The sequence below is a fragment of the Mirounga angustirostris genome, unplaced genomic scaffold (genome assembly GCF_029215605.1).
Source record: "Mirounga angustirostris isolate CCGP_5_RB_7025 unplaced genomic scaffold, mMirAng1.0.hap1 SCAF_12, whole genome shotgun sequence".
NCBI classification, from domain to species: Eukaryota; Metazoa; Chordata; class Mammalia; order Carnivora; family Phocidae; genus Mirounga; species Mirounga angustirostris.
The window spans coordinates 58,550,152-58,576,651 of record NW_026991720.1 but is presented as its reverse complement, the minus strand read 5'-3'; the positions used below and the strand labels follow the sequence as shown (position 1 = coordinate 58,576,651).

The window sequence follows — 26,500 nt, the reverse complement described above, 5'->3', positions numbered from 1 at the left end:
GAGATGAGGAAGGACATTATATCCTACTTAAAGGATCTATCCAACAAGAAGATCTAACAATTATAAATCTATGCCCCTAACATGGGAGCAGCCAATTATATAAGGCAATTAATAACAAAAGCAAAGAAACACATCGACAACAATACAATAATAGTGGGGGACTTTAACACCCCCCTCACTGAAATGGACAGATCGTCTAAGCAAAAGATCAACAAGGAAATAAAGACTTTAAATGACACACTGGACCAAATGGACTTCACAGACATATTCAGAACATTCTACCCCAAAGCAACGGAATACACATTCTTCTCTAGTGCCCATGGAACATTCTCCAGAATAGATCACATCCTATGTCATAAATCAGGTCTCAACCGGTACCAAAAGATTGGGATCATTCCCTGCCTATTGTCAGACCACAATGCTTTGAAACTAGAACTCAATCACAAGAGGAAAGTCGGAAAGAACTCAAATACATGGAGGCTAAAGAGCATCCTACTGAAGAATGAATGGGTCAACCAGGAAATTAAAGAAGAATTTAAAAAATACATGGAAACCAATGAAAATGAAAACACAACTATTCAAAATCTTTGGGATACAGCAAAGGCAGTCCTAAGAGGAAAGTATATAGCAATACAAGCCTTTCTCAAGAAACAAGAAAGGTCTCAAGTACACAACCTAACCCTACACATAAAGGAGCTAGAGAAAGAACAGCAAATAAAGCCTAAACCCAGCAGGAGAAGAGAAATAATAAAGATCAGAGCAGAAATCAATGAAATAGAAACTAAAAGAACAGTAGAACAGATCAACGAAATAGGAGCTGGTTCTTTGAAAGAATTAACAAGATTGATAAACCCCTGGCCAGACTTATCAAAAAGAAAAGAGAAATGACCCAAATCAACAAAATAATGAATGAAAGAGGAGAGATCACAACCAACACCAAAGAAATATAAACAATTATAAGAACATATTATGAGCAACTCTATGCCAGCAAAGTAGATAACCTGGAAGAAATGGATGCATTCCTAGAGATGTATCAACTACCAAAACGGAACCAGGATGAAATAGAAAACCTGAACAGACCTATAACCACTAAGGAAATTGAAGCAGTCATCAAAAATCTCCCAAAAAACAAAAGCCCAGGGCCAGATGGCTTCCCAGGGGAATTCTGCCAAACATTTCAAGAAGAATTAATACCTATTCTTCTGAAACTGTTCCAAAAAATAGAAATGGAAGGAAAACTTCCAAACTCGTTTTATGAGGCCAGCATTACCTTGATCCCAAAACCAGACAAAGACCCCATCAAAAAGGAGAATTACAGACCAATATCCCTGATGAACATGGATGCAAAAATTCTCACCAAAATACTAGCCAATAGGATCCAACAGTACATTAAAAGGATTATTCACCATGACCAAGTGGGATTTATCCCTGGGCTGCAAGGTTGGTTCAACATCCGCAAATCAATCAGTGTGATACAATACATTAACAAAAGAAAGAACAAGAACCATATGATCCTCTCAATAGATGCAGAAAAAGCTTTTGACAAAGTACAGCATCCTTTCTTGATCAAAACTCTTCAGAGTATAGGCATAGAGGGTACATACCTCAATATCATAAAAGCCATCTATGAAAAACCTACAGCGAATATCATTCTCAATGGGGAACAACTGAGAGCTTTCCCCCTAAGGTCAGGAACGCGGCAGGGATGTCCACTATCACCACTGCTATTCAACATAGTATTCCAAGTCCTAGCCACAGCAATCAGACAACAAAAAGAAATCAAAGGCATCCAAATTGGCAAAGAAGAAGTCAAACTCTCACTCTTTGCAGATGATATGATACTTTATGTGGAAAACCCAAAAGACTCCACCCCAAAACTGCTAGAACTCATACAGGAATTCAGTCAAGTGGCAGGATATAAAATCAATGCACAGAAGTCAGTGGCATTCCTATACACCAACAAGACAGAAGAAAGAGAAATTAAGGAGTCGATCCCATTTACAACTGCACCCAAAACCATAAGATACCTAGGAATAAATCTAACCAAAGAGGCAAAGGATCTGTACTCAGAAAACTATAAAATACTCATGAAAGAAATTGAGGAAGACACAAAGAAATGGAAAAACGTTCCATGCTCATGGATTGGAAGAACAAATATTGTGAAGATGTCAATGCTACCTAGAGCAATCTACACATTCAATGCAATCCCCATCAAAATACCATCCACTTTTTTCAAAGAAATGGAACAAATAATCCTAAAATTTGTATGGAACCAGAAAAGACCCCGCATAGCCAGAGGAATGTTGAAAAAGAAAAGCAAAGCTGGCGGCATCACAATTCCGGACTTCCAGCTCTATTACAAAGCTGTCATCATCAAGACAGCATGGTACTGGCACAAAAACAGACACATAGATCAATGGAACAGAATAGAGAGCCCAGAAATGGACCCTCAACTCTATGGTCAACTCATCTTTGACAAAGCAGGAAAGAATGTCCAATGGAACAAAGACAGTCTCTTCAACAAATGGTGTTGGGAAAATTGGATAGCCACATGCAGAAGAATGAAACTGGACCATTTCCTTACACCACACACAAAAATAGACTCCAAATGGTTGAAAGACCTCAATGTGAGACAGGAGTCCATCAAAATCCTAAAGGAGAACACAGGCAGCAACCTCTTCGACCTCAGCCGCAGCAACTTCTTCCCAGAAACATCACCAAAGGCAAGGGAAGCAAGGGCAAAAATGAACTATTGGGACTTCATCAAGATAAAAAGCTTTTGCAAAGCAAAGGAAACAGTCAACAAAACCAAAAGACAACCGACAGAATGGGAGAAGATATTTGCAAATGACATATCAGATAAAGGGCTAGTATCCAAAATCTATAAAGAACTCATCAAACTCAACACCCAGAGAACAAAGAATCCAATCAAGAAATGGGCAGAAGACATGAACAGACATTTTTCCAAAGACATCCCAATGGCCAACAGACACATGAAAAAGTGCTCAATATCGCTCAGCATCAGGGAAATCCACATCAAAACCTCAATGAGATACCACCTCACACCAGTCAGAATGGCTAAAATTAACAAGTCAGGAAACGACAGATGTTGGCAGGGATGCGGAGAAAGGGGAACCCTCCTACACTGTTGGTGGGAATGCAAGCTGGTGCAGCCACTCTGGAAAACTGTATGGAGGTTCCTCAAAAAGTTGAAAATAGAGCTACCCTATGATCCAGCAATTGCACTACTGGGTATTTACCCCAAAGATACAAAAGTAGGGATCCGAAGGGGTACGTGCACCCCGATGTTTATAGCAGCAATGTCCACAATAGCCAAACTGTGGAAAGAGCCAAGATGTCCATCGACAGATGAATGGATAAAGAAGAGATGGTATATATATACAATGGAATATTATGCAGCCATCAAAAGGAATGAGATATTGCCATTTGCAACGACGTGGATGGAACTAGAGGGTATTATGTTGAGTGAAATAAGTCAAACAGAGAAAGACATGTATCATATGATCTCACTGATAGGAGGAATTCTTAATTGTAGGAAACAAACTGAGGGTTGCTGGAGTGGGGGGTGGGGTGGGAGGGATGGGGTGACTGGGTGATAGACACTGGGGAGGGTATGTGCTCTGGTAAGTGCTGTGAATTGTGCAAGACTGTTGAATCTCAGATCTGTACCTCTGAAACAAATAATGCAATATATGTTAAGAAAAAAAGAAGAAGAAGGTAGTGGGAGGGGAAGAATGAAGCGGGGGAAATCGGAGGTGTAGACGAACCATGAGAGATGATGGACTCTGAAAAACAAACAGGGTTCTAGAGGGGAGGAGGGTGGGAGGATGGGTTAGCCTGGTGGTGGGTATTGAGGGCACATTCTGCATGGAGCACTGGGTGTTATGCACAAACAATGAATCATGGAACACTTCATCTAAAACTAATGATGTAATGTATGGGGATTAACATAAGAATTAAAAAAAAAAAGAATGAAGAGTTTGAGGGGTTTCTATAGATTCTTATTGTAACAATTTTATGGATGAACATCTTTATTCCAGAAATGAATTAAATCATATTATAGCCTCAATGTGTAATCAATGCCTCAGAATGGGATATTAAAGGTATAGTCAAGTGAACTTCAATTTACAACCCTATATAATATGTGGGGAGGTTGACTTTATCAGTCAGAATCCAATCAGGAGACAAAACCCACCAATAGTTTGAAAAAGAGAAAGTTAATATAATGAATTAATTGATAAATAAAAAAAAGGCATTAACTACTGAAAGAGGGAAACAGGGAGTAGTTCAGTGGTACAGAAGTAACACCTATATAGACAGTTATTGCCTATGGAGCTGAGAGAGAATGAACAAAGCAGGCATGTATGAATTTAGGAAAATTCCCCTCCCCCCACAACCGCCAAGTCTAAGAATCAGACATCTTTGGAGAGGTTGTGGCTACCATGGGAACTCTGGTGGAGACAGAAAGACTTGCTAGAGTATACAGACCCCAGAGGGAGTATATTACAGGCAGTCCTCTGATGTGGTCCCCCAGAGGGCAGAGGACCCTACCAAAAGTCATAGGCTATAAATAAACCATGGGGTGAATACTACCAAGATCCCTGCGCATCAATCTGCTAAGTGCCACACGAAAAACAGCACTCTGGAAAATGGAAAAGCCCCTGCTGTTCTGGCTCTGTACTATCCTCTCAATCTTTTAAATTGACAAAGCCTAACATCAAGTGAGCTTGCAAAGGAGAAATGTCTGTAGGATCCATCTCTGCTAAGTGTTTATGCTTACAGTCACAAACAATAATTTCTTGGTTCTTATTTCTAAATTGGGTTAATCATTATATCATTCTGACTTCAAACTATTCACTAAGAAATCATACTGGTGGGATTGTTTACTAATTTAACTTTTTTTGAACTATAGGTAAAGTATGTAAATCTTAAGTACGCAACTCAACATGTTTCTTACAAGTACATGCACTCATGTAGCTACCACCCAAGACAAGACCCAAGTCCATAACTAGCACTCTGGAAGGCTCATTCTTGCTCTTGCTAAGTAGTAATCATTTACATTTTACGTGTTCCTTTAAAAACCTTTACTCGATTTTTTACATGTTTAGTATAACTAATAGGAAAGACAAACAAAAATAATGTATCCTTTTGTATTGGAGACTAAGCCAGAAGTTACTTTTAATTTAAAACCTATTTAATTGTGTCATTTTACATTTCTTTCTAACGATGTCAAGGCACTTTATAGAAGTTATTGTGCTCTTCTTCTTTTTCTGTAAGTTGACAATAATTGGCAATTCATTTCTCATTATTCCAGAGGAAAAGGGAATGAAATTTAGATAACATAAGAGACTCAAATATCCCTCTGTTCTTTTGTACAGGAATAGAAATCGAATTCAAGTTTTTGAGAATTAACTCTTTTCCATACTCTTAATGTGAGAAAATTCTGCATTTATACAAACCAAATAACAACAACAAAACAACAACAACAAAAACCCTAAAAGTAATTTGGACTACTAAAGAAATAGTTTATATACATGTAAAAATAAAAAGTATATATTGTTTCTTCAAAACTCATAGCATTTAACATATCAACAAATGTGGAATGCATTTTTAGTTTATTATTTTATTACAAGTAGTGAAAGGAAAGTAACACATTAAGTAGGAAAAGAGGGATTTTTCTTATATTTTAGGTCAACATTAGAATTTTAGAAGTCTTCAAACTTCTCAGCTAAATAAATTTGACTAATTAATCAGTACGACCTCAGCAACCCCAGAGCCTCATGAAACTTGATATTTTAAGTTTTTCTTACTCCTGTGTACTTCTAGGTTTCTAAAAATCCATTTTAATATTTTATATTAATATCACATAAAATTTAGAAGTCAGCTATCATATTGAAGGTTGATACATTCAACTACTAATTTATTTTTTTCCTATGAGCTTTCCCTCACAAGTCAAAAGTCTTTCAATTTAGATTAGACTTCATAGCCTGAAGGTGGTGAGTATTTTTCCAGAAGGTTTTCAGATTTTTTTTAATGCCTGCCTCCACTGGATTTGGCTCAAAATTTTCTAATGGGAAGCATACTTTAAACAGCCTTGATTCCATGTATTTAATATATTATTTTACTTTATTGCTCTTCCCTAACTGAGAGCACTTAACAATACATATATTTTTAAAAGTTTTATATTTGGTAATATTTTGATGGTTCTTTGCTTCCTGTTATAATGGGCTTTTAAAGATTAAGCGAATTTGCAGATTTCCCACACAAACACATCTGTACAGGACAGTGTGATATTAGAAGGCTCCTGAAATTAAGTGATGCAACATAAATGCTTTCTGCATTACCCGTTTGTTGTATAGAAAATGAGGAAGCTTGCCAATGGGTTTATTTTAGGGAGAAAACTACTGTTTTGAAATAAAATACAAAGTTTACTACATGACCATATTTTATTCCCAGTCATGTTCAATTTGGGAGTATCCTCTTGCATTTATACTCAAGGAAATGATGTCAGGGGCTGACCTATTATTTTCCAAGACAAAGGTTATCACACACAAAATAAATAACTTTTTCTAATTTATATATTCCCTTCAAATTGTTTCAATGAATTAACATTCTTTATAGTTTCATTATATGTACATGTTTAAAATACTTAACAAAAATAATGCTGCATTTAAAATTTCACTGCCTTAAGCATAATGTTTGCCTATGTTGCTCCTATTTCCTTCATCCTCTTTTGGGAAGGATGTTTGGTCACCATACTCCTACACACATTGCTCGGTTATTCACCCTGATCTCAGGTCTCCTTGCCGTCTCCCATCTACTTTGTATTATTATTCCAGATTTCTTCCTCTTCCTTCCTTCCTCCCCACCCACTCAACCCAACCACCCACTGAAATGCTCAGTTCTACTCTTCAGTAGATTTTCAAAATTAGTACTTTCCCCCATTTCCCTTCAGAAATGCTTTTGCATGCCTCTTCCTCCTTAGAAACCACTTGCTCACCTTACCTTTACAATCATTCTCCAATCTCTACTTAGCCCTACAGAGGTTTAGATTGTTTCCTGTTCTTCCATTTCCCTTTTCATAACAAAACACTTCTTTGGAACGTACAGCTACGAGTCCCCAAAAGCAGATTCAGTGAACCAGTGCAGTAAGAGGGCTTTATATTAGATGAGAAATTTTGCAAAACTATGGTAATACTGAAATGCATTATGGTTAGTGCCTAGATGATTGCATTTTCATTTGCAATGTGGACTTACTGCCAAGAGCCTGCATCAAGCTTATGTGTGACAGCACACATTACCTAGGATTCCAGAGCTCTTCTGAATGACCTCTGATAACTGTGATGTGAGGTCTGATATTATGTACAAGAGTCTGTAGACTCTACCAAGCATGTCATAATAAGAAAAATGGAAGGCAGTATATTAAAGAGTAATGCCACAGTCATCACTTTCTCAACTTTTTAACAAGTTAGATACAAGAGGTGTGAAAAATGTATCTCTAATAATTTCACTTTGTTTCAAAAATGACTAGATTGTTTCCACTTAAATTTCAAATGAAACTTTCATCATTAATCTTTATAGGCTATAAAATAAGCCATGTTATTCATTTATTCATTCATTCAATATTTACTGAATACCTACTATGAGCAAAACACAATTCAACATAAATTATCAATAAAACCTTGATTTGCAACTTACCATGGGCCATGCGATGGAACCAGTAGTAGCCAAAATCAACTCCTAAGAAAGTTAAATACCAAGTCCATGGAGAATGCCAAGGCAAACTGATGAGCCTGTAGTTCTCCCAGATATAAATGTAAGTGGTCAGTTCGATGCTCCTAGAAAACAAGCTGGAAAAATAAAATTCACAGACAATGATTATACCACATTTTAAGTGTAAAATTATGCTAAAACATTTTAGGTAACATTTAAAAATTAGGGTATTCATATATAAAAACAAAATTCTTTCTCTCTTCTTTTTTTCTCACTGTTCTATCCTACTGTATAAAAGGCTCAATTTCACATGGTGCCTCATAGTTATCATGGATGCCAGCTATTTACACTCTCAATTTCATGGAATTTAAGATGCCATTCTTTTTTTTAATGTCTCTTAAAATACTTCCATGGAACCCATTCAACATAAATATGACAAAACTACAACTTACTTTCTGTGACTTTCCTTTACAAATCTTAATGAAGAGCACAATAAGGGTGCTTTATAAAGGAACTGTAAAAGGTATAAAGTTTAAAGGGGACTGTAGAAATGCCTACTGCCTTAAAATATGTTAATCCCATAAAATTTGTCTTTAGATTAAAGTTGCTTCTGGCTAACTCTTCTCTTTATTTCTCTCTATTCCCTCCTCTCTTTGGCACACACACATATACACATACTTTTATGTTTTTAGATGTTATAGTTAGGATCACAAATTGGATTCTCATAGCATTTCAATAATTCTTGTAGTAATATAAATTACAACTCTCAAGATATAAGGGAATAATGTGTTCCTAGAAATAAAGTATAAAAACCTAGTTACCACAATAGGTATCACATTACACCAGAGTGCTATTTTTTTTTTTAAACGTCTTATTTGTTCACATCAGCGAAGGAGAGAGAGCACAAGCAGGGGGGAGCTGCAGGCAGAGGGAGAAGCAGGCTCCCTCCTGAACAAAGAGCCTGATGTGGGACTCGATCCCAGGACCCTGGGATCATGACCTGAGCTGAAGGCAGATGCTTAACCAACTGAGCCACTGAGGCATCCCTCAGAGTGCTATGGTTGAGAAGATGAGAAATAGGTGTTGGTGAGTATGTGGAAAAAAGGGAACCTTCGGGTACTGTTGGCTGGAATGTAAATTGGCACAGCCACTGTAAAAAACAGTATGGCAGTTCCTCAAAAAATTAAAAATAGAAATGCCATATGATCTAGTAAGTCCACTGTTGGGTACTCACCAAAGAAAATGAAAACACTAATTTGAAAACATATATGTATCCCTTTGTTTATTGCAGGTTTACTTTCAATAGATGAGATATGGAAAAAACCCAAGTGTCCATCAGTAGATGAAAGGATAAACATAATGTGGTAAATAGGGGCAAATGAGTGACCCAGTTGGTTAAACGTCTGCCTTTGGCTCAGGTCATAATCCCAGGGTTCTGGAATTGAGCCCTGCATCGAGCTACCTGCTCAGTGGTTAGTCTGCTTCTCCCTCTCCCTCTGCCCCTCCCCACCCCACTTGTGCTCTCTCTCTCACTCTGCTCTCTCTCTCAAATAAATAAATAAAATCTTAAAAGTTGTGGTAAATATATACAATGGAATATTACAGGACCATAAAAAGAACGAGATCTTGCCATTTGGGACAACCACAGATGGACCTAGAGAGGACAGTGTTTAATGAAATAAATTAGATAGTGAAAGACAAATACTACATGATTTCACTTACATGTGGAATCTAAAAAACAAAATAAACAAAACTTTTAAAAAAGATTCATAAATACAGAAAACAAACTAGTGGTTGACAGCAGCGGCGGCTGGGGGGATGGATGAAATAGGTGAAGGGGATTGAGATTTAATTTAAACTTCTAGTTATAAAATAAATGTCAGGGGATGAAAACTACAGCATAGGAAATACAGTCAATAATACTGTAATAACTGTGTATGGAGACAGACGGTAACTACACTTATCACAGTGAGCACTGCATAATGTATAGGACTGCAGAATCACTATGTTATACAACTGAAACGAATATAAAACATTGTATGTCAACTAGGCATCTATTTTAAAACAAATTTTTTAGAGGCACCTGGGTGGCTCAGTCGGTTAAGCATCTGCCTTCAGCTCAGGTCATGATCCCAGGGTCCTGGGATGGGAGCCCCGCATTGGGCTCCCTGCTCAGTGTAGTCTGCTTCTCCCTCTCCCTCTGCCTCTCCCTCCTGCTCATGCTTTCTCTCTCACGCTCACTCTCTCTCTCTCAAATAAATTAAATCTTTAAAAAATTTTTTTTCAAAAAGTAGTTAAAAGAAATAATTGTTTTTAAAACCCAGACACCAGAATATGCCTTGCCATCTATGCTTCCAAGTTTCTGTACATTATTATTTCAAGAACTTTCCAAAAAATACATCATATACTTCAATTTTATTAAGTGTAACATTTTCTCTTGGAATTATCTGTGATCAAAGTTAAGTTTAAACTAAAGATAATAATTCCTTTATCACTTCTATAAATTTAGTTGAATGGATGTTTTCTTTTATATTTATCATTAATATGTAAAATAAATCATTCTATTTAATAAAGATTCATTTATAAACCATGAACAAATGAGGAAATTGTTAAGCATTCTAATTTTAAATAAAAGCTGAAGAAGCTCAAATTGGTATGTTATTAAAATTCACCATTTTAGTAGTATTTCCCTCTACACAGTATGTATGAATTAGCATGTAACTGAGTCTTTTGAAGATATGGGCCTTTAATTTTAATCTACTTTTAACCTTATGATATGACTGTAACTATGATTTAATAACGTTAAAATTGTCTCATATGTTGAATGCTTCAAGTTATTAATTTGTGACATAAAACACTAGGTCACTTCACAACAGCATTAATACAAATAATGAATAGAAATGTCAAATGCCTACATTTTTGAAAAGGACTACTCATTATCAGATCTTAAAACCCAATTTTCAATTTGATATTATTGTTGGTTCTTAAATTAGCCCCTCTATGTGGAGAGCAAGGAGAAACCAAAGAAAGTGGCAAACCACTCCAGAACGGTGGGTGGTAGTTTTAATAAGCAAAGAAATTTACATAGAAGGCTTGTCTTGGGCAGCTCAAGATAAGTAGATCTCTGTACCTGCTTGCTAGTCACATATTCAGTCCAGATGATCTCAACACCTCACTCTCTGAAGGCTTCATCCTTAAAACAGCTGCTAGTACGAGAATAGTAGCAGAATATACATTCCAAGGACAGCAGAAAGGTAAGGAGACTCTGATTGCCCGAGTCCTGTTCGAGGGTCATCCTAGTGGATACATCCTCTCAATGATCTTCTCCAACAATTATATGGCTAGAAAGAGCAGTTTTGTCCCTGAGTGTGAGTCTTGACCAAAGGAAACTGCCTATGCAGAATTCCTGTCACAACCCAGGCCATGCCCTGGATATTTCAGAATCCCTATCAAAATGGCTCTGGGCTGCTTGTAGGAACTGCATGGGCCTCTTTCTTGGTCCAGTCCTCTAGAGAGCCAACCTGTGCAGGTGTGTAAACTATTATACATGACAAGGTAATCCAGAGTGGCTGTTTTAGATGGGCAGACAGAACTAGGACAAGCATTCTGGGATGTTCACATACAAGAGTTTGGGGTCTGTCATGAGATAGAACACGCTATGGGCCAGGGACTCCGACACTGTTCTGGAACTCTGAGGAATCCAAAAACTCAAAATGTAAAACTTGTTATCCAGTTTGTTATCCCTGTTATTTATTATTATTATTTTTTTAAAGATTTTATTTATTTATTTGAGAGAGAGAGAATGAGAGAGAGAGAGCACATGAGAGGGGGGAGGGTCAGAGGGAGAAGCAGGCTCCCTGCCGAGCAGGGAGCCCGATGCGGGACTCGATCCAGGGACTCCAGGATCATGACCTGAGCCGAAGGCAGTCGCTTAACCAACTGAGCCACCCAGGCGCCCCTCCTGTTATTTATTATTGTGCTCATGGCAAATTATGCTCAGAGACTGTCTTTGTTAATAATTCATTTAAGGCAGGTTTACTGTGGGAATATAATTTATAATAATAATATCTCACAAGCCAGTAGCATACAGGATCATGCCTCTTAATAAGTCAGTAACTAAATAAAAACTCCAAACCAGTGACAGATTAATTACACTATTGTTTTAGGCGAAGGGGAGATGGCAGAAATAAAGTCCAGATTTAGTGAACCCTTTCTATGGGTTGGTTCTTGGAAGAATTAGCTGAGCCAACCAAGAACTGATGTCTAGCTGCCAGCACAAATTGGAAGTTTTGCTGGCAGAACAAAGGCACCAGTGTTGGTGGGCAAGATGATTTCTTTCATGGGGTGGCTGCACGGTTTCCACCACTGCCAGCAAAGAGTAGCCGTGCCATGGCAGGAGCTCATGTCCCACGGTCTTCAGTGAGCGATTTAGGTCAGCAAAGAGTAGCCTTGCTCAGGCTGAATGTTTGCTTTAAGTCCTCACAAATTCTTGATATTTAAAGGTTAAATGTCCATTATATTTTATGTTTATATCGAAAACACTCAGTAGCACAGCAATTATGATGACATTGTCCTGACAAGGCTTCCTCAATGTAAAGAAATTTACTCTTAGATCAAAGCAACTTCACTTGAGCCTTAAAAAAGCAGATCTGCAACCATGACAAACTAATACACAACATTTATCAAGGTGGGGACAGAACAGATTTTATCTTAAAGCATGTTAGCTTGGTTGGCAACTTTCATATGCTTAGACAAGGGCTTCTTAACAGTGTCACTGCTGACATTTATTCAAGATTGTGCTTTGTTGTTGGGGTCTGTTCCATGGAAACAGTTACTCAAATCATGATATCTTAAAATTGATCCCTAGTATCCGTTAATAGAGGATTAACCATATAAAATTCAACTCTTAGGTTAAAAAAAACAGTGAATAATATCAATTTTGTTTGGTTCAATCTAACAATTTTTCTAAAATAGGGATTCTAAACTTTGGTATTATTCCCATTTGGGCCATATAATTCTTTGTTGTGAGGGCCTGTCCTGTGAATTGTAGAATGCTTAGCAGCATCTCTGGGTCTCTATTTTTTTAAAAGATTTATTTATTTATTTTAGAGAGAGAGAAAGAGAGGGAGGGAGAGCAGGGGAGGGGCTGATGGAAAGGGAGAGAGAGAATTCCAAGCAGACTCCTCACTGAACATGGAGCCTGGTGCAGGGTTCAATCCCACAACCTGAGATCATGACCTGAGCCGAAACCAGGAGTCAGATGCTTAACTGACTGAGCCACCCAGGTGCCCCCCTGGATCTCTATTTACTAGATACTGGTAGCACAGCCCTGCAACCCCGTTATAATAACAAAATGTCTAAATATCTCTTGAGGGACAAAATTGTCCCACTCAATAACCCTAAGAAAGACTGATCCAGGAAGAAAAATAAATAAATAAAACTTAGAAAGTACAACAGAAAGTTGAAATCATCTATAGCTTTTTACATAAGCTTTAGTACATGCTGTTAAGGCAGATCCACTTACGGATTCACTGAATCATTCAAGAAATTCAAGTTAAGGGTCTGCTGGGTGCCAGGTACAACACGAGACGGGGAGGACACACTGGTGAACAAGGCACTCAGAATCACCTGGCTCATCAATGTGCCATCCATTCAGAACCTTGTTTTAAAAGGTGCTATCTCGTTTGTCAGTTCCACAGACAGTTGAAATAGGCTTTAAAGACACTAAGACTTTAATAAAAGAAAGAGGGGCCCTGGAAAACTTCCACTTACAAAACAAAGAGAACCTGCCTGCAATTGAAATACTTTTTTATTTCCTATACAGGTGCCAGGTCTTGAGCAGACAACCAATTTATTACTCTGTCAACTTACTTATTAGGGTTGACACAAATCGAGCTGAAATATGCCTGACATACTACAGTCAAGACTTTTTTTTTTCACACTTTAGCAAGAAGCCAAACCTTCCCCAAAGCAAAGGGAAAGAGGGGAAAAGCTGTGGGAGTTAAATTCCCTGCTTTCTATCAGCAAGATGAATATGATCCTATTCCATTATAAATGGGAAAAAACAGCCATGAAGTACCCACAGCTAAAAACAATTCAGCAAAGGGATACAGCTGGGAAATGATTATCAAGCTCTGGAAAGCCCTTGATTGCAGGAAATAGCACCTACATTTTCAAAAATGTTCCCACCAGACCCTGAATCATAAACCAAAGCTCCTTCCTCTTTTTCTTCCCAATTCCTCTGTCCTCTCCCAGCCCTGACCCCCAGCATATGACTCTGCACTGTGGAATTCAAACTTCAACTCTCTAAACTCCATCCTGTGGGAAGAGACATATGTAATATGTATGAATGTAGTGAGCTTACTTTATCATGTGGAGATGAAATTTTGGGAGGCAGAGGGGTTTTGCATACCAAATACTAGATCCTTTTTACTCAATAAGTTTGAATGCAAGACGAAGAAAATGGCCTAAATATAAGGAGACATGAGAATCCTCTAATCAGCAACCTGCCTTTATAGAGGCTTTCCTCCCATTGTCGTTTTTTCTTCATAATTTCTCCCCAAAGAGTTACTTTCTCTTGTGTCTGAGGTATGTCTTTGGTAAACGAAAGGTAGCATTTTTTTATAACATTTCTCTCAAAACTAGAAAATTGTCCTGTCAATGTTTAGTTACTATAAAATCTGGCGAGGTATGAAATTGCTATGCCTGGACTGATTGTGAATTTTTAAAAAAGATGAAGTTAATTTATAATGTTGAGACTTAAAAAGGATCAATGGATTAGAATAAATATTAATTGGAGATTGAGAATTACAAAGCTATGCAGTTCTCCAAGTCATCTCAGTTTGAATGTACCCATCACCAAAAGCAGAAAGTTAACATTGGATACGTTGTCCACCCTTCAGCATCTCAGGGCTAATTTAAGGTATGAGAAAATTAGGCCAAAAGGACCCTAAAATTCTCTAACTCTCAAATACTCCCATGCTCTAATCATTCATCAAGTGAAATTTGATGTAATACTCTTATTGTAAACTTAAAATTTCAAAGAGACTTTCAAAGTGAAATTTTGTACTCAGTATTCATGGATATCTGCCAATTTATACTATTTCATCACTGTCATGAGAGCTGTGTGTACTGTCTGATTTGGCCAGATAATGCAAAATTGAAGAAAATCAATAGGACATTTTTGTTTCTAATAATGCTGTCTTATAAATCAGAAAATAAACCAATATTTGAATGGGATCATTCTAAATCTCCTTTCAAACTTCACGAAGTTATAAACAAATATATTTGGACTAGTACATACTGATTTTTTCCAAGAAATTTTGTTGTTTATTTATTTCAAAATCTCTTAAACCTAGTCCAGGGACTTGCCCTATCTGTAAAGCTACTGCCACTTTTGCTCCATCTAGTGGAATATTGATTTTCGCTCCGTATTAACAGAATATGTAATACAACCTTTACCTCCTGAAGACAGATAACATCTGTACTGCTTTTTCTTACTGTGAAATGACGTTACATTGATGAAGCAATCACTTAATTTCTTTTTATAACAACCACAAAAACCATAGACCTTTATAAATACAACGTAGTAAATCTGGAAGAAGCAAATTTGCTACATTCTTTACTTTGCCCGAAGTAAATTACTTGAAGTAATTCCATTTCTCTATTGAGCAAGTGCAAGGAAGCTTGCTTGCATCATTAGGGAAGGTTAGTCTAATAGCAATCTCTGAAGTACCACAATTAACAACAAAGACAAAGTCTATTTATAAAGTTTGAGGTAAAAGTTAAAAGGAAATGAAACCTTCTCCATAGCAAATATAATTAACAAACCAACAAGTTTTAAAAATGTATTTTCTTCCCCTGGAGTGTTAATAAAAAGTTACATTAATATAGTAATAGTAATAGTAAAATATCATTATTAATATTACATAAATGCATTTATATCTTATCTGGACAATGAATAGCTATTGATTCAAGTCCTTATCCAACATGACAGGCACTGATCTGTTAGTAGTCTGATGTCGCCAAAGGCAGTACTACTTCTGATACTACGGTCTAGTATAAAAACCCAGTATACAATTTTCCTTTATTCTCCAATCCCACCCCAAGGAGTCAAAGTATTTTAAAGAAGTTTAATTTCCTCCTCTTTAATTTTTTTTTTTAATGAATTGAAACTTTCTTGTCAGGAGTGGAAAATTCCATGGCAGTCATGGCCAGTAAAACGGTGCCTATGTATATTTCAACATTGTGGAGCTAGCTCCATAGTAAAAATTGGCAACGACCCATATGTATTAAAAGTGGAGTGTCCCCAACTTATTTGAAAATTTACCTACTTAAATTATCCCTCAACCTATTGCAATTTGATTTATAATCTGCTGTTTCAACAGACTAAATGAACCCATTAAAAACAAACACACTGTAGATATTTATATCGGGAATAAAATTTCTCTGGGGAGGATGCAATTTATGGAAGCAGAAACATTGGAAGGAAGTAACAAATTGAGGTCCTGGTTTTCTAATGAAGGATTGGAAATTGAGTTCTGCTTAAATAAGCAGGAAAAAAAAAAGAGATGTGATTATTTTTCACTCATTAGCATTGAAGTCGGTAGCAGGATATTTCACAAGTTTTAGATAGATTTTTTAAAAGTAGATTTAGTAAGTATTTTGTTAAGTTTAATTTTTATAGTCACATATGCAAGTAACTGATAGAAAGGCAGATTATCTACATATGCTCCACTGCATTTAAATATGATAAATAAAAATATCTGTCTATAACTTCAGAACTAGATTCTAACGAGGAAGAGTCTGCCTACTAGATTCCAGAAGAACAAAACAGATGCAGGTCTGCCCAGAATCTGGTTCTTAGGCCAGATGGACTTTTATTACACGTCATGGTCTGTCTGACAGACTTATAAACAAGATATAATCTTGTCTATGATTAATATTTTCCCTTATATAAATATTTGAAAGACACAGTATGTATCTTTTCTATCAATGTGCTAAGTATGCTACTAATCTTCAAGATATTTTGAATTTTATACATTAATGAAATTGAGATCCTCAAACAAACATTGTTTTTCCTCAAAGTCTGCATACAGCATTTCCATTACATGAAAGGCAAAGTGGAAAAACATGTTCATGGTTTCACTTTGATTTCCACAACTTCTTTTGTCAGAGGCCACATGCCTACTTGGAATTATTATCCAAAGTGTAATTCCTCACAAGCAGACTAATAAATGGTATAGTACCATTTTCCTCACAATTATGTATTTTAAGAATGTGGCAAGCCCCTGTTGCTGGTGTAGAAAATGAAATTAGTCCCTTGGAGAGGATATGATCAATGCCGTGTTAATCTAACCTTCAGCTGTTAATGATTTGCATGAGGATTCCCCCTGATGCTGAAATATTGTTTTAAGAGTTCCTGTCTTTTGCTGAAAGGGGACTGAGTGGAGTGGATCCTGTGGATCTGCTTTCCTTCCCCGCGTGTGTGTGCGCGCACGCTCGCACACATGCTTAATAGGAACAAAATAAATGAAAATATTTTAAAATTTCTTTTTCAGATAATTTGCTTTGCTTAAATGCTTTAGGTAAAAGGTTATAAAAGATAAAATCCTTGCAAAACTTACAAAATTATCTACATTTCATAATTTAGAATTGCTGGCCACACCTACAAAAACAACAACAAGCAATTTGCTGTTCCCGTTCAAAATACAACTATGGAAAAATATGCTCCACATTCAAGTTTACAACTTCTTTCAAAGGGCACCAGGGTGAACAGACTGTGTCAGCTTAAAGAGTGTTCTGGGGAGTGGGCTGTGAAGGAAAGGCACTGCATGTTTCCATCCCAGAAGGACTGCTTTGTTTTGGTCTCTCGCTTTCTCTCCCTCTCCCACTCCCTCTCCCCCTCCCCCTCTCTCTCTCCCTCTCTCCCTCCCTCTCCTCTTTTAGTAATCATATATATATTTGATTCTTGTGTACCTGTTAAAACTCTGTGCCCTTTTTATCACACTGCTGAGCAGAAATATAGTACTAAGGATGCAGTTTCTATTTCTAGTAGTTATCATGTTATGATAAGAGAATAATCTAATTCCACTTGTGACCAAAGTCCAACCTGAAAAAGTAAAAGTCATGCTGAAGCATTCACTCAACTTGATGTCTCCTTGAGTTCTTAATAAATTCATTCCAGCTCAACAAAATATGGGATCCCTAACTGTACCTGCAGGGCACCTCTCAATTATCAAGTTATTCTTCCAGTTCATCAACTGTCTGATTTCCATGAACTTGTACACTTAACTTCCTCAAAATAAACTACAGTAACCAACTGGGGTGTTTTCAAAAATCAAATCTACATATCCTTTCAGTATGCTGAATATATTTCTTGCTCAATTCTGCTCAAGGGAGACATGAAATAGAGGAACTTATGTATAATTTTATAAACTCTTATTTAGCATATTAGGGGAATTAACTGCCAATAACTTGGGATATTATCCTCTGATTCTGACAGCAATGTGCAACCATATGAGATTTTCAGAGTCATTATTATGATGATTATCAAAATTATTACTATTATTATTTAATACCCATTAGCCTACTTTTCCATGGTAACATTTATGAAAGAAGTTTTACTCTTAGGTTTACTTCCTATCTAAACAATTTTATGCAAGTGTATGAAATTATTCTACCTTTTCTTAGTTATCTTTAAGTTTTTATTTTTAAAAATCCACCTTGGTTTCCCACTGAGTAGTTCACAGAAACATTCCAAAGCAATGAGCACTGGTCAGAAGTAAAGCTCTTAAAAAAGTAAAAGAAGCAATGGGTGGGAAGTAGCAGAGCACAGAGTTCAGCAATGCAGAGCACAGAGTTCTAAGGGAATCTTCCCTCACCCTCTGTCCCTTTGGTAAAGTCTCATGCACTGAAGAGCCTCTCATGCATTGCTTTCTGCTCTGCCTACATTATAATTTACTCTTTCTAAAAAGTAGTAGGTCATTTATTGTTTACTGTTTTGTTCCTTCATCATCTCATTTTATCATCAATATAACACTATAAAAATATTAAATTTAAAAAAAATCTAGGATATACCAGACATCATTCCAGGCATAGGAGTTAAAATTATGAAGAAAGATCCCTCTTGCTCTCAAGTTGCATGAAATTTATCAGGAAGGACTGGGGAGAAAAACAGGGAAGCATAATGCCATGTGACAATTCTGTATCTGGGGTAAGCACAAGATTCCATGGGACCATAGTGAAGTGATGCCTAAAGCAGTGTTGGAGGACAGAGAAGATTTGCTGCACAGTGTGACTCTTCAAGAGAAGTCCATGCTTAGACTTAAGAAATGAATCAGTTAGCCACATGAATGGCCTTCCAAGCAGAGGGACGCATGTGGGACATCTGGGCAATGGCAAGCAGTAGAGTATGAAGGAAGAAATATTGCAAAGGCAGAAGGAGAATGAAGGGAGAAAAAGTAAGGGTAGAGAGACAAGGCTTCTATAGATCAGGAAAAAAATTCAAACATTATCCTTAGGCAATATGGAACCTGTGAAGAATTTTCACCAGATCCACATTATGGAAATGTTTGGCTGAAAATGAAGTAGCACTAGAAACAGGGCTAGAGACCACTCGGGAGGCCACGCAGTAATTCAAAGCTTTCTGTGATCTTTACTAGAGAGTGTCTGTACCCCAGATTGCATAGCATGTGAATCTGGCGGAGGCAAAATTAATTTCCCAGTAGATAACTAGACCATAACTCAGGGTTGGGACTAGGGTAAGGCAAGTGAAGCAGTTACCTTGGGCACAAAATTTAAGGGGGCAGCAATAAAATCAGTAATCAAGATAAATAATATTTAGAGCAATATCTTTAACAATGAATACAAAAACAAATCCATGGTGAACGAAATATCAAAAATTTAAATAATGACAGTAACTGGATACTTTGGGGGTATATGTAGATATGTGAAAACAGACTAACTTCCCATACAGTAGGTTCCTTTTCCATCTTATTTAGAGAATTTCAGTTTATTCACTCAGTGTGGCTAACAACTAACTCACCTTGGAAGCCGAGAAAAAATGCCGGCTGATATTGATGTCAATACATCATCCAAACGACCTGGTGGTTTCCCTTTGAGAATCCAGCTGACGACCAGTTCAAGAAGCATTAAGGAAATGAAAAATGGGGTTGCCTGGAAAAGGAAATGGCACAAAAAAGATGCTATTGTGCTTGGTATGAAATTCTTCCACATTTCCTGATTACTCATTCCAGAAGTGGGAGGCCCAGAGAGACATCTCATAGCAGGAGAAGGTATATACTTATCCTAGAGGATCATTTCCTCCCAACAGGCAAAGAAATCTGATTATTTCAGACATATACTAAACAGGTGCTCAAAATCTATCATCCAATTTGGAAATGAAATATAACCATAGATGTAACCATGATAATTCTGCCAAGAAAACAATAAGCTTGGCGGGGGGTGAGTTTTGAGTTAGACCTAAAAAAAAATACATTTTAAAATAAGTACAATAATCAGATGTTTATTATCTCCATGATTAAGACAGTTCCTCCTTAAAAGGCTTCACTTAGGATACACATATTTCTAGTTACTCATATTAGAATTGCAGGAATGACAAAATTGAAACTGTAGGAACAAAGCATTTTCTTCCAAGTATTTCAGAGAATATGATCGTTTAAAATGTGTATTTAAAACATCATTCAAATTTTATTCACTCAGACTTAGTTTTGTGCTATAATAAGTGTTTTTAGGCTCCATTACAGATGATAAATACTGAGCAAAGTTTGGTGTTAAAATAGAAAAATAATGATTTATGAAGATGTGAGTACCACATTTTTCTTCTTAAAAAAACTAGGAAAGGAATAATATCAAATCCTGAAAAAGTTAGGGGTTTTACTCACTTGGAAGCTGGTCATGAGTTCTGAAGTTTTCTAAACTGAAGTCCCAAGAACATATTCTCTGTTGTCATTTTTTTCCCCCTTATTTCTGGTCTGAACTAGTGTTATAGGAACAACTTTGACAGGGTGGGGAACTTAGGTATTCAAGTTCTAATTCTGGATATTTCCACTTCCAGTCATAGCCAGGAACCAGAAGTAAAAAGTACCTCTGAACACTTCAGAATTTCAAAGAAAACTTGGTTCAAGTTCAAACTTAGGAAGTCAGAGTTGGACTCAGTCAGCTCTGTATCAATTCTGCAGAACTACTCTACCAAATTAAAGAGGAAATAGTTTCCTGGGAGGTGGTTTGCCCTTTAAAACCAAAATTGTTACAAAGTTTACTGATGTCATATAACCATTTGACACTGAGCTTCTGACAACTAAATTTGTAACACCACTGTGGTCTAGGAAAACTTTGTAAAGCTTTATCATATTCTGTAGTGACATATCCAAGGAGAGGAGTTTAATAGGAGAAACTGGTTATTGATATTGCACAGAAATTCAATTCAAGTAGAAATTCTAATGTTGTTCCATGCCTTTATAAGGCTGAATTATTTTTTATTAGAATTTAATAATTTGAAGAACGAAAGTGAACAAAACCCCAGGATGTGTTTAACATACTTATTAAGACAAAAGCAACAGTGGCCTTTTCCCAGATAGTCTCACCTGCTTTACATAATCAGGCACCTCTTCCAGGGTTTGGAATGACGTTTCATTGGGCTTCATCATATAAACCATCATGCGAAGTCCCTGGGAAACTGAAACATCCTGTTGGGCTTCTGGGTTCATGTCTGCCCTTGTCTGATTCCCAGCTGGAGAATATTTGTGATTCAGTGGTTGAAGCCAGAGGCTGAACAAAGAGGATGAGAGCTGAGCTGCACAGAACAAGCCCTTGGTCAGAGAACAGCTAGAAACAAAGCTCCACGGAGAACACAGCCAACAGATGATTCTGTGTAGAGAGACAGGAAAACACAGGCACCAAGAAAGAGTTCAGAGTTCAGTGGGTGTAGGACACGTGAGGGAGGGAAAGGGGAGGAATCAAGCCCAAATCAAAGATAAACACTGGACTTTGATTGTAGGTGGAATAACTTAACATCAAAAAAAAAAAAGAAAAGAAAGAAAGACAGAAAAACAAACAAAACAAAAACATGATACAGCCTTAGAAAGGGGAAGAAAAAAGTGCTAACAGGTGAAAGTTCACTCTGAAAAAGTGGACAGCAATTCAAGACTCAGATCACAAAAGGAAAATTCTTTTTTTTTTTTCCTTTGAAATTCACATTGTGTTCTGTGTGTCGTCTCCTCACAGAGTCCTATTTCCTGCAAGGACAGGGTGCTCTAATCTCAGTAAGACTAAGCTTCAAAGTCAGTAAGCACTGACTGTATCACACTGGTTATTGCCTATAGATTTCTGGATTTGTATGGTGTTAACTTCTGAATGTTTGCAAACCAATTTAGAGGCATTTGGCTTGTTACATGATCTACCATGTTTAATGGAACCTTGACTGATCACATGCGTATTCTTCTGAGCACTTATGGGGACTCTCTGATTGAAGAAGCTGCCAAGATGTTGCTGCAAGACTGTATCTGTGTTTTGCAGGAGGAGCCTAAGTTGATTATGCCTTTCAGGGAGACTAGAGGGCACTTCATTGATTGCATCACCAGTGAATGAGGGGGTTTCCTGAACAGCCTCAGCCCTTCACCTAGAATGGCTATGATCACCCTTTAGCTACCAACTCATCTTTTAAACATGTTTATGTAAATTTCATTAAATTATCAATACATGATTATTTTAGGAAAAAATAGAAACTGTAGATAAACAATAAATAAACTGCTACCCAGAGACACTGTTAACATTTTGGTGTATGAACAGTCAATTCTGCTGTTACATGACCTACAAACTGCTAAAAATCAGGATAGTTTGCAAAGTTGTGCAATAAAAACTATGAGGCTTATGAGAAAAATGGGATTTGGGTACAATACTCAAAAACTTTGTAATGATCCATAAGGAAAAAAAAGAAGATCGAGACCTAATAAAAATTGTACTACACTTTTACACATGCATGTTACATGATTAGGAATAAGTATGGTGCTTCATCTTGAAAAAAACCTGACATTTATTTGTGGAGGTGAGCATTGGAAAAGTGGCACAACCTGAGTTATTGTGGAGTCATCAACTTATCAGAAGTTTGCTCCATTGAGCATGTGGTTAGACAGCCTCCCCCCCACACACACTGGGTGCAGAGGTGTATGTGTGCATATGTGTGTACATTCCAAGAAGTAATACAAAATCATTTTAAGTAGTTAAAGTAGCAGAACATTAATACAAAGAATCAGTTACAGAAATTATAAAAGAAGTGAAAAATCAAATGAGAAGAAAGAAGAAATCTAGGGATTAATATCAATAGGAAGTCACTAGCATCTTTAAGCTATAGGGACAAAAAAAGGGAGGGTGTGTTAATGCTGCTCAGGGACTGGGTCACACATGGAAGGTCTGAACCACAATGGGCCTAAGAAGATCATCGGCCATGGAACAAACCCCCAAAACAGTAACAAATGTAAGATGATTAGAAGAGTATGATGGCTACTCCCTTCTTACAGCCAACCAATCTCCCAGCAATACCTCCCATTGGCCTAAGTGAGTCAAAGCCAGTTAAAAGAAAAGCCTAGGAGATGAAGTCTCTGGCCTGGAGGGAATACAGAACAGGGAAGAAGGGGAGGAATGCATCCAAGGAAAAAGCCAACCAAGGACCAGCAAACCATTATAACTTACTCAACTGTTTCTCCACTGTTGTGCAATTAAGTGTAGTTTTCCAGTTTTAGCTAATAAATTTAATGCAACAATGAATATCATGGTATAAATATCTCGTACACTTGTGTACATTTTGTATTAAATAAATTCCTAGCAGTGGAATTATGTTGTTGAATGGTATGTAAAATTTATGCTTTGATAGTTGCTGCCAAATTCACCTCCAAAATTGTCTTTCACTCTTGTTAACCCTGGATACTCTCAATTGTTGATAGTTTTAAGCCTATTGGGAAAAATGACATCTTGCCTTAATTTGCATTTCCCTAGTGACTTTGAAAATCTTTGCAATACATTTATTAGTCATTTGTTTTTCTTAGTGTGTGATTTATTTTTAAATATATGTTGCATGTGATTTTATATTGTCATTCTGTATTGATTTATACGCTATTTGTATTCTACATATATATATTTATTTTGCTCCTGTATATGGCAAATGTTCTCTCAGTCTTCATTGTTTTTCGACTTTGTTACCTATATGTTGCCATACAGCAATTGTAACTTTGTGCATACTGCTATCTTTTATTTTATTACTTCTGCCTTTGGGTCTTGTTCATGAATGTTTTCTTCACCAGAATTCTACAAAAATAAGCTTCTGTGTTTTCTTCTGTGTTTTCTTCCAGAATTCTACAAAAATAAAAATAACCTTCTGTGTTTTCTTCTAGGACCTTTCAGTTGTTCCTTTAGTCATTTGGAGTTCAGTTTCTATATGGTATGAAGTCATTATTTCATGTTATGCCCTCCCTCCCTACCCTGGATGGATCCCAGTTCTTCCCATACCATTACTTAAAGTCACTACTTTCCACACTATTCTTTGACATATCTGCACCGTTTCCAGGCTCTCCACTCTGTCCCACTGATGTATGTATCTATTCTTGTACTCTAACATGTTGTCATAATTAGTATACTACCATAATAAATTCTAGTAACTTGTAGAACAACTTTTGATTTGTGAGTTGTTTTTCAAAAATTTTAAACTATTTTTCACATTTGTTCTAATGAATCTATTTAAACTAAACTTGAAAAATTCTATTGGCATTTTAAGTGGAACTTCATTAAATTCATGGATTGATTTGGAAGAATTGACATCACAGGCACTCGATAAACCTGTCTGGAACAAATGAACATAGACACTACCATCATTTAAACCTCATTCTATATTTAAGTGATGCTAATGCTAACTACCAATTCCTTATCCTCTCCATTCTTTTTTTTAAAGATTCTATTTTTAAGTGTTCTCTCCCGCAATATGGGGCTCAAGCCCACAACCCTGAGATCAAGAGTCACACACTCCACCAACTGAGCCAGCCAGGCGCCCCATCCTCTTCATTCTTTGTGTTTTGTTTTTGTTTTTTTTTCCTTGTACTGGCACAGGTGGCAAAGTTTTCTTTCTTTTCTTCTTTTTTTTCACCAGAAGGTTATAAATATAATTGTATATCTTAACATGATTTTTTTACCCATATATGTGAAGAATACCTTGGCTAAATATAAAATCTCTAGCTCAAAAATTAATTCCCCCCAAAATCAACAGAGACAAAACACTTTGGCTAGAAACCTGTCAGGTGAAACAAGATATATGGAATAGATGGTTTAAAGCCGATACCAGAACCAGAAAGAGGAAGCCTGAGATAGTTCCAGGTGCTTTCCTTCAGGTTTCTATCCAAAACTCCTAGTCAATGGGCCTTGTTGGCAGTCCCTCCTTTCACCTAATTAAAGTGAAAATGCTTAGGAAGAGCCTGATATGGGGGATAAGCATCCCGTGAGAACTCAAGACATGACAACCTGCTGCACTATGCTCTCATTTGCAAATAAATCAGAACAAAAAGACATCAGAAGCTTTTTGTACTGAAGATACTTTTTTTTTTTTTTAAGATTTTGTATTTATTTATTTGACAGAGAGAGAGAGACAGGGAGAGAGGGAACACAAGCAGGGGGAGTGAGAGAGAGAGAAGCAGGCTTCCCGCTGAGCAGAGAGCCCGATGTGGGGCTCGATCCCAGGACCCTGGGATCATGACCTGAGCCGAAGGCAGACGCTTAATGACTGAGCCACCCAGGCGCCCCCAGATACGTTTTTTATAAAGCTGATATGGAACTTCTAGTGATACTGATAACTGTCCAGTCAAGAAAAAGAGATCACAGTAATTTGAACAGGGAAAGTTTAATATAAAGAATTGTCAGTTTTGACATAGTCTGTAGAAATATTTTTCTAGATATGTCTCCTTAGGCAAGAGAAACAAAAGCAAAAATAAACCACTGGGACTACACCAACATAAAAAGCTTTTTCACAGAAAGGGAAATCATCAACAAAATGACAAGGCAACATACTGAATCAGAGAAGATACTTGGAAATTATATATCTGATAAGGGGTTAATATCGTGTGTGTGTATGTATAAATTTGTACAATTCAACACTAAAAAATACAAATAATTTGAATAAAAATGGGCAGAGGACCTGAACAAACATCTTTCCAAAGAAGACATACAGAAGGCCAACAGACACATGAAAAGATGCTCAACATCACTAATCATCAAGAAAATGCAAGTCAAAACCACAATGAGATATCACCTCACACCTGTCCGAATGGCTGAAATAAAAAAGGCAAAAATAACAAGTGTTGGTGAGGATGTGGAGAAAAAGTAACTCTTGAACATTGTTGGTGGAATGAAAATTGGCACAGCCACTATGAAAAACAGTGGAGGGTCCTCAAAAAATTTAAAAAATTGAGGGAACTCTAAAAAATATAGGAATAGCAGAAGTAAGAAGTAGCCACTACCCTTGGGGCTGGACTGAGGAACTTACTGGAAATTGTGTTGGAAGAGGTCGTTGAGAGGACCATGTTCACTAGTTGACCATCAGACTGGACTCACCCTTGTCCATGGAATGCACAACCTGCCCACTATGCCCACAGCATTGTGCCTTCAACAATGACTATCCAGGGCCTGCTTCTGAGAAAGCTTAGCATCATCTCGGCTAGCATAGAAAAAATATTTAAAAGACTCAGATCCATTTTCCCAGTCAGCC

At 36.9% G+C, this 26,500-nt stretch overlaps 1 protein-coding gene across 2 annotated transcripts in view; it reads right to left on the bottom strand.

Annotated features, from left to right (window-relative positions):
* AGMO (alkylglycerol monooxygenase) overlaps positions 1 to 26,500 on the bottom strand; it is a 377,885-nt gene that overhangs the window by 309,170 nt on the left and 42,215 nt on the right. The window contains exons 2-4 of one of the 2 annotated variants that reach the window (XM_045864618.3): positions 21,342 to 21,624; positions 19,781 to 19,911; positions 7,720 to 7,871 (exon numbers count right to left, since the gene is read on the bottom strand). In XM_045864618.3, coding sequence (XP_045720574.2) covers positions 7,720 to 7,871; positions 19,781 to 19,911; positions 21,342 to 21,464 — 406 coding nt within the window. In that variant the 5' untranslated portion in view covers positions 21,465 to 21,624. Of the gene's footprint in view, positions 1 to 7,719; positions 7,872 to 19,780; positions 19,912 to 20,639; positions 20,809 to 21,341; positions 21,625 to 26,500 lie in introns of those variants that run through there. The other variant, XM_045864619.3, reaches the window with a different exon arrangement.